General features: G+C 40.2%; 1 protein-coding gene across 3 annotated transcripts; it reads right to left on the reverse strand.

Moving 5' to 3' along the window:
- Positions 1–1014: 1014 nt before the first annotated feature.
- Positions 1015–13111, reverse strand: lhx3 (LIM homeobox 3). Of its 3 annotated transcripts, none has more exons than XM_051413245.1 (6): positions 12493–13111; positions 6494–6665; positions 6162–6364; positions 4455–4606; positions 3127–3298; positions 1015–2324 (listed from the first exon to the last, which is right to left on the reverse strand). In XM_051413245.1, exons 1-6 carry the CDS (start codon positions 12560–12562, stop codon positions 1891–1893), a joined length of 1203 nt encoding a protein of 400 aa, XP_051269205.1. In that variant the 5' UTR covers positions 12563–13111; the 3' UTR covers positions 1015–1890. The 3 variants fall into 3 exon arrangements, with proteins under 3 accessions (XP_051269205.1, XP_051269203.1, XP_051269202.1); XM_051413243.1 differs by lacking the exon at positions 12493–13111 and adding an exon at positions 9429–10054 and having other exon boundaries at positions 6162–6361; XM_051413242.1 differs by lacking the exon at positions 12493–13111 and adding an exon at positions 9429–10043.
- Positions 13112–13369: the final 258 nt, after the last annotated feature.

Genomic DNA, 13369 nt, shown 5'->3' on the forward strand with positions numbered 1-13369 from the left:
TAAGCAGCATATTACTGGTGTAACTGAACTATACGGAGCAAATTTTAACTACGTTATATTCATACATATTCGTACATATTTACATATTTAGAATGATTCAGTTGAAATTGAAATGCAAATCCCACGAATCTTCTTTGGTCTGTCGGCTTAGAAACACTCAACAAACAAACAAATAAATGTTAAAGAAAGCAGAAGATTTAAAATGTGACAAACAATGTAAGAGACAGCTGAAACGTGTCACGTGATAGTCACCTATGCAAGGGTGTTGTGTGCACACACACATCACCAGGCATTATAGAAGCAAATACATAAACATGCAATTGCACACACACACACACACACACACACACACACACACACACACACACACACACACACACACACACACACACACACACACACACACACACACACACACACACACACACACACACACACACACACACACACACACACTCACATGCACTGCACCCACCTACACATATACTGTTTAATCTACTTAATTGAACCTGACTTTGAATAACTAAACAAATGAGGAAATTCACAAGGGGCACTTGATCCCTTCTCGGCTAATGGATTGGAGATTCCTTTCCCATAGGGGCATTTGGGCAAACAAGACCCAGTAATCTCTGAATTGATGAGTTGACTCTCTGTCTGCATCAAATTTCTCCACTAAAGAGCTGTTGAACCCCTGATACAGTGTTGGTAGTTAGCCAGATACTCAATTTGCAGACACAGGCAGAACTGTGGGCTCGCTCTGGTTTCACTATCAGCACTGTGATGTAATATAGATATGTAAGATATAGATGCTGTGTGTAAGGTATAAGATAAATGTAAAGGATGACTCCACCTTTGTTGGCTCATGTTTCTTGGCTATTTCAATAACCTAACTGCATCCAAAAGCATATTATCATATTTTTTTTAGTTAGTATTATTTTTAAGTCCAGTTTTTACTCATTGTGTCTCATATGATGCACAATTTTGTAGTCCAGCCAAAAAGGATAGAACTCCATCTTGATTTTGGTGACAAATTTATTAAAGTCCTGTCATTTAATCAGGAATCATCATCATCATCATTACCAGAAGGAATAAATAAGACATAAAACATTTTCCACATAAACAAACATATACATCAGACCCCTGGGTGCTACAGAAGTTCTTCCTTTGGGGTTGTTTTCGGTAGAACAAAACGAACGAGATACATCTGAGAACACACAAATGCATAGAAGTAATTGGACCCCTAGGTACCATTTAAGACAACATCTACATTTTTGCCTATATCCCTGTTTAAGAATGTACAAAGTCCTCATATCTGGGTTCTTATTCATGTCCAAGAAGGGGTTGGTATAAAAATAAAGTCTCCACAATGATAAACCGTTATGTATATATATATATATATATATATATAGACATTTGGCAACAACCAGACGTTTAAAGACTGAACGTTGAACTGAATTCTGCACCTGAACACAGAGCTGATGTGAATAAAGGGGGAGTTGGTGAAAATCCAGATGGTCAATGTCTAAACTTTCTGTAGTCTGTATCTGTGGTCTCCACATTGTTGTGAAAAAGGCTTATTGGTATCTGAAAACTGAACATTTTTGACTGATTTCTTGCTTAACATACGGTTTTACTAGTGAGGGACAATGTTAGGTCAAGTGCTTCTAATGAAGGACATTTTCCTCCTTCCTCCCATCCAGATTACCTAACTGAATGGACCTGTTAATCAGATATTGGTGAGATCCAAGGACAGCAGTCTAGTCCTTTACACAATCACTGTCAGCAGTCTAGTCCTTTACACAATCACTGTCCTGTGTGACTATTTTCCAGTTCCTAAAATCCAACAGAAGACACAAAAAAAATCAAAAGTCAAATTTCTTGGTAGACCAATCAAAACTGTCCGTGGTCCACTTCATCTAACCAGGAGGCAGGGCTGGCAGGAAAGTCTGGGTATCCTCCGCTGCTGCCGGTGGAGAGGTCTGAGCTGGGGCCGTTGGCGGCACCCATGGAGACCCTCACCGCGGGGTTGATCCCGGGCCCGCTGCCCTGGGTCATGATAGAAAGGCCAGAGTCGGGGTAGACCAAGCTGGAGATGAGAGGTTGGTGTCTGGGTAACGCCTGAAGTGGCCCCGGCGACTGAGGAAGGCCATAGGGGCTGTTGGAGCGGATGTCATGGAACTGGTCTTGAGAGGGGATGACGCTGTGCTCCAGGGGGAAGGAGCTGTGGTTGTTGCTCCCTTGGCGGCCCCCCATGGCTGGAGAGGACTCGCTCAGGCTGCTGTAGATGCCGTTAGTGAGGCCAAGCTCTGACATGGGTGGTTCATCTGTACAACAAGGAGAAGACGGTGATATTTGTTATTCTTATTGGATTTACGAAAACTGTAATTTTCCACAATGGAAAACATTTATTCATTGTATATTTCTCTTGAACCAGTCCGTATCTGTACCAGTCGATGGTAAAAATCCCTTAAAATAAACTGTGTGAACTTATTGTCCTATTATCGGCTGAGCTAACATGCTTGCTCTGCTATTTTGGATAGCTTTTCCCCCTCTTCAGTAACTCTTTTACTGGACAAAATGATGTATAAACCACAATGACCACAATACCAGGGCAGGGTAATCGCACAATACATGGAAAATAGAAAAGGAGTTTGCTGAGCTTTTGTGACTGCATATAAGACAGCATGTTCCCAGCCAGCTAGTGTGTGCTTTCTAGGTAGAGTAGTTCACCAGATGTGTCACTTTCTGGTGTGACCAGGCCTTTACACACTCCTTTCATAACTGAATATCATCACAACAATTAGCTCAACAAATAATTATATCACAATTTAAAGTGATTTAAACGATAAACAGGTATAGATAATAAATCAATTTAAATTAAAAAATGGCATAACATTTACAAACCCAGAATATTTTAAACCTTATGAGATATGATCAACTATTTCAGCTAATTATTAATTAATCACTTGGAACAATGCTAAATATGTCTTTGCATTATAAAGTAAAACACCTAAAGGCATGTATTTAAAAGCAGTGCGTAAACATTTAGTAACAGGGTTGTAACACACTGCATTTTTTTTTGTGAGCAGATATAAGCCATTGTCCGTTTTGTGTGCTTGACTCTACCTGTAAAGGACACCTCAGCGTCACTGTCCATGCCCTCCTCCTGGATGCTGTCCTTGTCGGATTTGGAGCTTCCTCGTGACCTCTTCATGTTGCGGAAGTACTGCCCCCACCTCTGCCGACCGGCGTCTTTCTTCAGCCTTTTCTCTTTAGCTCGCCTGTTCTGAAACCAAACCTGACGGGAAAAAAGACAAGATGTCTTACTTTTTTTGCAAGGCTTTGGTGACTTTTTAGAAACGCATCTGATTGTTAAGTACAAAGTCTGAAATTTTGTTTCATTTTGTAAATTACTGGTAAATGTGCCTTCGATTAAATGAAATGCTTTCAAATGCAATTTACATTTATTTGCATAATTTACATAATCCTCTCCGGCTTGAGGACCATAAATAGCCCACATTGTTTTTTAGTCATCATGCCTCTCATACACAAGTCAAAGTCGTCTACATCCAAAGTCTCTTTTCTTGGTGCACATATTAAGCTTAAAAGCATTAAAACTAAATTAATGTTCAAGGACTGTCTGGACACTGCTTCACGCCTTGCTGAATCCAAGTAGGAGACTTAACACTGGTGACACTGACCAGTAATCCTGGGGTCCAGCATCCCTTACACCAGATTTATCACGCATTTAATTAACTTCATGACAGCTACAAGTTGTCCTCACCCCAAGGAGCAGACAGGTTAGCGTACCACTGATTTAGATTATTCAAATTTTCTATATCCACTTTTGATCTGATCTATAAATTTTTGCTCTACTCCTTAGACAACACATACACAACAAAGTCATAAACTGCCTATAACCTCACAGCTTGCAAATGTTTATGAAATCTGATCCAAAATGAATAAATGCCTCATTTTTTATTAATTTTTATCTTACACACAAAATGAATTCATTTCAGCCAGAAGCACAAAAAGCAGTTTTACATTCTCCTTAATGATATTCCGCCCTCGGTGAACCCACTTCACCTCTTCCCTTTCACTGAATAATGAGGAGCATTTTAGTGGCTTCCGTCTCTACTTTTGTCCTTGCAAATAAAACAATATATATGACCACCACCTAGCAACCAGCGTGAGGCTCCTCAGCAGCAGACAATATGCGAGGGGCCCTCTTAGCATTGTTAACGAGCTTGCACTTAAACCATGCTGACTTTCATGTGGACTTCATTTTACTCCATCTAGCCGTAAATTCCCTCCCAACACACACACACACACACACACACACACACACTTATCCGTACAGTAGTAGGCTTGTGCCAGTTCGGCCACAATCGTCCCAAGATAATGCAGTCAGGACACTAATGGAATAGCCCTTAATGGATAATAATATACTTTACCTGCACAACCCGCATATCCAGGCCCGTCTCTGATGATAGCTGCTCCCGGACGTGGCGGGCAGGTTTGGGAGAGTTATTGTAAGCGTTCTTCAGCGTTTCCAGCTGTTTAGCAGTGATGGTTGTTCGTGGCCTTTTTGCAGTTGAGTCTGCTTCTGAAAAATGAATGGACAACACATAATGTTAAGTCAGTGCTGGACCGATGTGGTCTTTAAAGTTTCAGGCCTGAAGTCTAATTTTGCAATAATTAAATTGACAAGAAATAAGACAAATAAGAGAATGAACTAGAAATATACACAGTCTTATAGTGATTTTCTCTCTGGCAGCTATACTTCCATGCAAAGCATTTAAATTCATTGCTGTCTCTAACAGTATAATACAAAAATTACTCATAGCCATAAAAATATTACGACCAACAAGAGAGATCATGGACAAATTCCTCATGTATTTTGTTCAGTAAAATGAAAATCTCTAATAGAAACACAAATTCATAGCAACTGATGGCATAAAACAGCTTATATGATATACAACTTTATAATTTAACATAAATGGATAAACTCCCTGCTGCCTATAAACCAAAATCTGGCATCCTGTAGGTAATTGCATCATGTCTGCACATCTGTTGGCCAGCACAGCAAAATACAAAACCATCATCCAAATGGATGCTGCCCAAGTAATTGCACCCTCTCATTAGTAAAATAAACGTGTGTGTTTTTAGTGAAAACTTGCGTTAACTCGCTGCATAAATCAACACTTGGTGTGGGGCAATAAATTCAAACAAACAGATGGGGAGATAAAACTTGACCATGCCCAGTCTGCCCTCTCAGGAACACAGCCTGCTGGGATTTTTCAGTGAAGTTAATGCAGCGTCAGTTGATATTATCAGGGTAAAGCAATACACATGTTTAATCTGGTAACTTGTGTATTAGTCTAGCTGGAAAAGCTCTATTTCCTGTCAGTGAGCAACACAATGACCAATTATTATTACACTGTAGGTAGGCAGGTCTATTAAATAGATGTTTTTGGTAATATTATGTATCATATAATTTGGCTTAATTGTACTTGTTTGCTAACAATTTGCTAAAATATTTCCCTAATATCTCCACATTCTGTACACTTTGATAGACAATTAGCCCTTTGAATACTATTTACAGATAGTAACACATGTTCTTTTTTGGGTAGATACAATATTTAGCAACCTGGAAGCACAACTAGGTTATTAATGTTCAGATGCATGTTTTTTATGGTTTAATTGTAATTTTTGTAACGACAATTGTTTTTAAGTCACACATGAAAGCTCTCTGCACATGATGACAGACGGATCATTTTAACATGTGCATCCATCCTTCTTTCTGCGTCTCTGCTCAGGCACAACAGGGCACACACGATCTCCGGCACAATAACAAGAGTTATTGAAAGCTGATTCCTTGAAGCGCCAGCAGAGTGCAAGTGTGAGAGCCTCCGGGCCTCCACTTTACGCAGCTTGCGATCGATTGGGTTGCGGGCAACGATGCAATTAGCACAGGTGGGTCAAAGTTTATGGGTGACCTCATTGTCGCGTCACACCACAGACAATGTATCATATCATTTACAGAATAAGGTCTGAGAATTACGCAGTCATTTGGAAAATAGTGCCCCGTGCTGCACATATGAAGCCAGTAATAGAAATGCTGAGACAGTTATTTGAACTGGTCGTTAGTGGCGACTCACCTCTCTGTTTGGCGGTCTCGTAGTCGGCCTTACAGACCAGCCTGCTGTCCTCCATCAGATAGTACTCGTCACCTGTGGCCAGCTGCCTCTTGCACACGATGCAGGCGAAACAGTGCAGGTGATAGACGAAGTCCTGCGCTCTCCTCACCACCTGTGTGGGCGGTATCCCCTGCTGACAGGCCGCACATTTGGTCCCGAATCTCCTTTTGGGAAATTAGATATTTTTCCATCAATTTATAATAACTTTTTAAAAAGCATCATTATTATATGGTTTTTAAGCAATTTAGATATTTTTTCATTTACGAAAAACAAAATATTTGAAAGCTACTCACTTGAAGAAATCCTCCTTGCAGTAGACGCTGTCGCCCCTGCTGAAGCACTTCTCCGCCAGTTGCGCCTGGCAGTCGCTGCATTTCAGGCACTTGCTGTGCCAGTGGCGATCCAGCACTTTGAGGATAAAGCGGTCCACGATGTGTTGATTGCAGCCTGCACACACTGGGATTTCTGCAAGGAGACATGGTGGAATCACTTTAGTCAATCCGGTGTACATTAGATATGCTAAATGGCACTAAGAAGTGACAACTGTACACGCTTATTGTGCTTAATACGCGCAAACTATTATAGCCTACTTTAAAGTAATTATCTGTTGATGGACAAGCTTTAAATTATGCAAGACTCTGAGGAAAGATGCATCACACTTTAGAGCTGAAATAAAGATCAGAAGCAATATGCGCAATGTTTTATTGTATGTTCGTTTTTGCTTTTCTCTTCGGTATTTTAAATTTCATTGTTCTACTTTTTATGATTTTATAAAGCAGTTAATAAAATGTGAAGAATAATACACAATTTCAATAAGAGATCAAATTATATTGACATCTATTTAATAAAACTGTCTGTAAGTCCTTTGTCATAACATCATCATCATCATCATCATCATTCTTTATCCCCGAATGATGACGATGATGAAGGTTTTTAACTCACAATTATATCCATCTAATTTCTTTCTTTTTTTTTTTACCAAAATAAAACAATGCAAAGGCTGTAACACAGATTTTCCTAATCGCCAAATCAACAAATCTTGGATGGAAAAGGGACCCCAAGCAAAGTAAATAAAGCACATACAAGCCCACAAGATAATTGTATTGCGCAGTATAAACACACAAGCAAATAAACAAACAAACAAAATAAAATAAAAAGAAACTAATAAAGCTGTGGTGTATGAAAGCGTGTTCCTGCTATGAGTGATTTGATCGTGTGTTTCATTATATATAAGCCCATATTAAAATGAGACGGGGATGTTCCCTCCTCCAAGCATGAGTCCTGTACGAATGTCTGATAGTTTATAACAGTAGCTATCCACATGATTAACTGTCATAAGTGACATAAGTGTCTGATTTCCTCAAGCCTCTTAAACTTGTCCTTATTTCATGTGATCAAGGAAAAACATATAATCACCACACGCCTGAATATATAGATACATATTAAATGCATTCATTATTTTATTTTATATTTCAGAGGGAGTCTTTGCCCTCGGTCTGGAAAAGAGGGTTTGATGCTCGAATTCAGAACCGAAGAGGAGCTTTACGTTTAATGCCTGCATTAAAGTAACACTTCACTTCACCATAGAGTATTTAGGCATAATATATCTCATGTGATGAATAGATAATGAAATAACCCACATTTAAAAATGTAAGTGATGTTTTTTGAATTTACAAGACTTGTAAGTGAATTATTAGAAATAAATATGAATATCGATAGCAATAAATAGACAACTAAACTACTTTTTAAATATGTATGATATACATGGACATTCACACACTTATCTCTATATAATATTGAAAAAAACAAAAAAGTAAGAAAAAAACTGCCCTAATGAAAACCAATGGAGGCCATTCTGAGCAGAAATCCAATGCAAAATATTGCAAAACAAAGGTTTCAGCATTCTTATAAAAACGTAAAATCCCTATATGAGGTCTAAACTGCATCATCATCCTGGGAATGAATAGCTCATCAACTGAATAATGCTGGTTAATATTTTGTCACGTGTAATTTTCTTTAACAAGCAGCACTTTTACGCAAGGTCCATTTCAGATACAGTAGCTACGATACATCACAAAACCCTCTAACCAGTTGTTCCCTCAAAGAAACAAGGAAATATTAAGACAACAGCTTTCTGATACACTTTTAAAACAAATAAAGACAAAGCAACTAAAGTAAAAACAAGGACAACTAAATGCCAAGTAAGACGTTATCAGGCCTCTTTATTACTAATTAAAAGAGGCTCAACCACTTCATATTCCATCCGTGCAAGGAATCGCATTCCTATTGTTCTGTTGTGGACAATTCATGAAACATTAATGAACCATTTCTTCTGGCATCACCAACGAAGCCCTGCACAAGTGTGGTGGGGAGCCACGTCAAGAACAGGTGTATCCAGGTCATCATTAATTCAACGCGCTCTGTAAAACTAGAAAGCTGCGGCCTATAGTCTCACGGTACAAACCAATAAGGTGTCCAAGCAATCTGCTCACTTTGTGGGGGACCACACTCGGAATACTGAAAATATAGACACTTGCAAATCTCGTTTGAAATCTCTTGCGCAAATGCATAATATCTAACTTCGATGCATCAGCCCTCATAATTGTTCAACATGGAACATAAAGTGAATAATAAACATACAACAATTTGAAAAAAGTTTATAGAGATAAAACTTTTAATATATAGTCTACGCCTGAACTGTATTCTTCACCATGTTCAACCTTCTGAATCCTTATGACAAAGGTTGATCTCAGATTTAAAAAATGCGTAAAACCAATGTCCAGTTCCGCCTGATATACCCTTCAAAGCAGCACAAAATGTAATATATATATATGTATCAAAATTTGAACGACCATACAGATAAATCAAAGGTTAAAGCCTTGTGCGTAAAAGTTGCATTGCGGAGATCGGGAGCAACGAAAATGGCACACGTCGTCCGTCTCAACAGCTGTAAAACTGACTGACAGGACAATTTGCCCAAATTGTGCTCCAGCATCCATCATTCATACAGCAGTTATGATAGCCTACAATTATTACGCAGTGGAAACATTAACAGACAGCAATCAGCCCTACAGCCACACTTAAAGGCCTATTTAAAGACCAGTATGTATGACCACACATACACTGCACACACACACACACGCACACACACACACACACACACACACACGTACAATATAAACAGTGTAAAAAACGAATAAACTGATTATTATTTGGTTTGCTGGTTACCTTTCCGTAGCTCCTCACTGTGCGACAGCAAAGCAAGGAGCATCTCCGTGTTATTCGGTGCCTCTTTTGGAGAGTTGCGCTCACCATGTCCATCCATCGCTCATGATTCACGCTCACATTAATGCAATGTCCTGTTTGTGGTCTATCCACACTCATGCACAAAGGCAGGTGTTGTCAAATTTGCGTAGCACGAGCCCCAATGCGAACACAGGCGCGCGAGTGTGCTGGTGGAGTTCGCTTTTTACGCTTCACTGTGTTGAAGGCTGTGCAGGATTATGCTGCGCCGTTTCCCGGGCGACGGGGAGATAGATTAACATCACCTACCGAGTACCTTTACCCGGAAGAAGAATAAACGGCCGATGAGAGGAAAAGCCAGTAGAGTTTCAGGTGGTAACGTTACTCAGACCCGCGTTACAATATTGTAGCCGATTACTCTCCACATAACATGAAGATTATATCGAAAATTATTTATTTTCTTCACGTCTGTTTTTTATTTTCGATACCAAATTCAAATCGAATTAAATTAAGACTGACTTTTCTCCAACTCTGAAATGACTTCGCCTCATGATGGTCAATTTATTCCCACTATTGGACGTACACTGAACGATATGATGGCAATATTTTCCCCATATATGAAAAGAAAAGAAAAAAAAAACAGTTTCATGAGAGGCAAACAATATAGCTTTTGAAAAACAAGCAAATATTCTACAGTTAATTCTGATAACAGTTTTAATATTGTTTCACAGATTATATTCTCTCATTCTCTTTCTCTGTTTTGAGTTAGAAGCCCAACAATGTGTTTAGGCACAACATCATGACATGAAATGTTAATGATATCCTAGTGGAAATCGGACTGATGCAGTTGAGAGTGCTGTGAGAACAACAACAACAACAACAACAACAACAACAACAAAAATAACAACAACAACAACAACAACAACCAACAACAACAACAAAAACAGACCTACTGTCTCAAAAAAATAATTCTGAAACTGGACACCATTATGCTTCTTCGACCATAGTGGTTTCTCGCGAGGACTCGCCATGGCAATCCATTTTAAATTCAGATTCCAGTACTGCCATGCGTTAAGGAAAGATTGGGCCCTGTGGGAACACTGCAATCTTGTGTAGACCTTCGCCATGGGCTGGCTTTTCAATTAATTCATTTATTTTTTTCAGCAGAGCAAAGAACATTGCTTATTGGGAAAAATAAAAATAGCATTGGTCCAGCTGTTATTTTTATTAAATAATTAAATAATCGCTTTATTTTACAAAAAGATGCAAGTATCTCCACACTTTGAAGAAGATAAAAAAATAGCACTGTTTTGTTTGTTAATAAAAATCATTATTAATAATGTACAGCCATACATTTTTAAATGAATTTTATATACTTGCTTTTGGAGTAATGTGAACAATAAGATTTTTATCCGATTTTAAACAAGTGATTTTACACACACACACACACACACACACACACACACACACACGCCCACACACACGCAAACAATCTTCATCTCGTGTGTTGAGTGCTCAAAGACAAGTGTTTATTTAGGGGAGAGATTGGCTGTTCAATAACATGTTGATCGGGGCAACACCCCAATGAATTTTATTGACACTGATCTTTGGCACAAAAGAGCGCCTGGGGAAATCACGGGTAGTGCCACAGCCGCCCCCGGAGCGGCTGATGAATCTAAAATCAATGTCCTATTTGCCTGTATTTCAGAAGTATATGAAATACATTTTGGAAAAAGGTGCGGGGTTCATGGGTGCTCCTCTTACTTTTCAGCTTTGTAATAATTTTTATGTCATATTGATCGCTCACTTTTGAGGGGGTGAGACCGACAGTAATGCGACAACAAAGCGATAAAATGACCATCAGAGTGATGGTCAGTCAGTTTGGAGAAAGTCGCAAGGATGATTGAATAATTTCACGTTTTTAGTTTGAGGTTTCTTTTTTGCGTCAATCGGAATTTGGTTAAACCAATATTCAAAACGGTAGATCATCCACAATTACACACACACACACACACACACACACACACACACACACACACACACACACACACACACACACAAATTATATTTAAAATATAATGAAAATGTAGTGTCAATTACGACTTTACCACAGTAACACAAAAGCTTACTCCAGAAACAGGCCACACTACCAAAACCATGCCTTTTCTCATCTTTGAATGCCACTAAATATTTGTATCAGCCACTAACAATGTCTCTGTTATCGGGAAGCTTTCAATCTGACCACTACTAACAGGCTCCATCGCCCCCTTCCACTGGCAACCTCAGGTGTCCCACCTGTCGGGGCAGCAATGTGACACCTGTTGAGCATGTTGTGTCGGTGGGATACGGGCGGTAGCGGCTCAGCGCCTGCTGGCAGTCTGTCGCACAGCCCGCAGAGAGGCTGCTGTCGCCACAGTGGGTCCGGTGGTCTCTCTCTCTCTCTCTCTCTCTCTCTCTCTCTCTCTCTCTCTCTCTCTCTCTATACATCCGCTCCCTGCGCTCCCGTTACAACCGCAGGCGGCGGGTGTGAGATGACAGCACGCGCATAACATCTGTTAGTGCGATTCTCCAACAATGAAGGCTCATTACGCATTCATAACGTCTCCCACACGCAACGCAAAAAGAAGCGCCTCTAAACAGTCAGTACACATCACAACACGAGTCGGTGAATAAGGGGGTTTCCTGCAACTGTCACATCACTTTTTAAAAAAATATATATATCTTGGGGACATCTAAACCGGAAAAGGATCAAACTTAATATTTAAAAGTCTGAGACATTTTTTTTATAGAAGTGGGGTTTTCACAATAAAATAAAAACACTTTACAACCTCCATTTCACGCCTTGGCAGAGTTCACTCAGCAAAACAAGAGCCGCCCTCAGTCCCGCTGTGCTCATTTGCTTGCTGTATTAACCTCTATTTCACGCCTAATTGTGACTCATTAACGGACCCCAGGACGTCAAATAGAGCTCAATAATGCCCGTATCCTCCCCAAAACCCCAGATTGCAACGCATATGCACAGAGGAATTCATTTAAATTAGGATCTTACCTTGGCCCGAACTGTACCGGGAGAAATTTCCGGTGTTTTGACAACTTGACCCCGGGTGTTCAAGCAACATTTTGAAGATGTTCCGATGTTCCAAACGGAAGAAAGCAGCGCCAGGAGACGCACGCCTCTTTGGTTCAGTTTTTTTTTTTTTTTTTTTTTAAAGAAAACGCCTAACCAGCTATACTGAGTATACAGGCTGGATTTAAACCCCGCACTTTCCTGGAGATTTATCCTCTCGAGAGGGAGTTGTGCGTTGTTCGATGGCAGCTGGATTTCTGAAAAGTGTTAAAAAGGACGCCCGTCGACCTTTCTCCTTTCGTCTGCCGCCGAGAGCGGAAACTTTGAATATTCATCAAGTTGGCTCTTTGATTCCGCGTTGATAAGCTCGAAGTGAGGTGGAGACGAGGAGTGGGTGGTGGCAGTGGGAAAGTGTCTGACCATTAGCGTTGTCAGCTGACCTGACTGTGAGCCCTGCCGGCGGTCTGAGACTTTACTTCAACTAAAGCGAGCGGCGGTCAGCGCTGCCTCTGTCCAGGGTGCTGAAAGGGGAGTTTCTCTGAACAGGATGGAGGCGTGTGTGCTGCTCCTATATCTCCCAGTGAGCTATCTTTAAGCACGCTCACACACACACACACACACACACACACACACACACACACACACACACACACACACACACACACACACTTGGCCTCCCATCTTGCTCCTTATTTATGTTGTGGTGCACGTGTCTGTCTTTCAAGGCGCACAATGGGGCAATTGGGCATCGCTCGGGACATTGTTTTCGTGCGTTTCCGTCGCTGCGTCTCTCTTTTGTTCGGTTTGAAATAGACCGCATCGCATTAATGATACAAGTGGAGGGAGAAAACATACCGTT

This window comes from Dicentrarchus labrax, unplaced genomic scaffold, assembly GCF_905237075.1.
Source record: "Dicentrarchus labrax unplaced genomic scaffold, dlabrax2021, whole genome shotgun sequence".
Lineage (NCBI taxonomy): Eukaryota > Metazoa > Chordata > Actinopteri > Moronidae > Dicentrarchus > Dicentrarchus labrax.

Bases quoted from the DNA above. Each gene is read 5' to 3' on its own strand.
- lhx3 (XM_051413242.1), bottom strand. From the start codon at position 9,525: ATGGATGGACATGGTGAGCGCAACTCTCCAAAAGAGGCACCGAATAAC. The intron at 6,666-9,428 runs GTAACCAGCAAA...GTCTCCTTGCAG, and splicing joins CAGTGAGGAGCTACGGAAAG to AAATCCCAGTGTGTGCAGGC. The intron at 2,325-3,126 runs GTAGAGTCAAGC...CTTGTTGTACAG, and splicing joins CGCTGAGGTGTCCTTTACAG to ATGAACCACCCATGTCAGAG.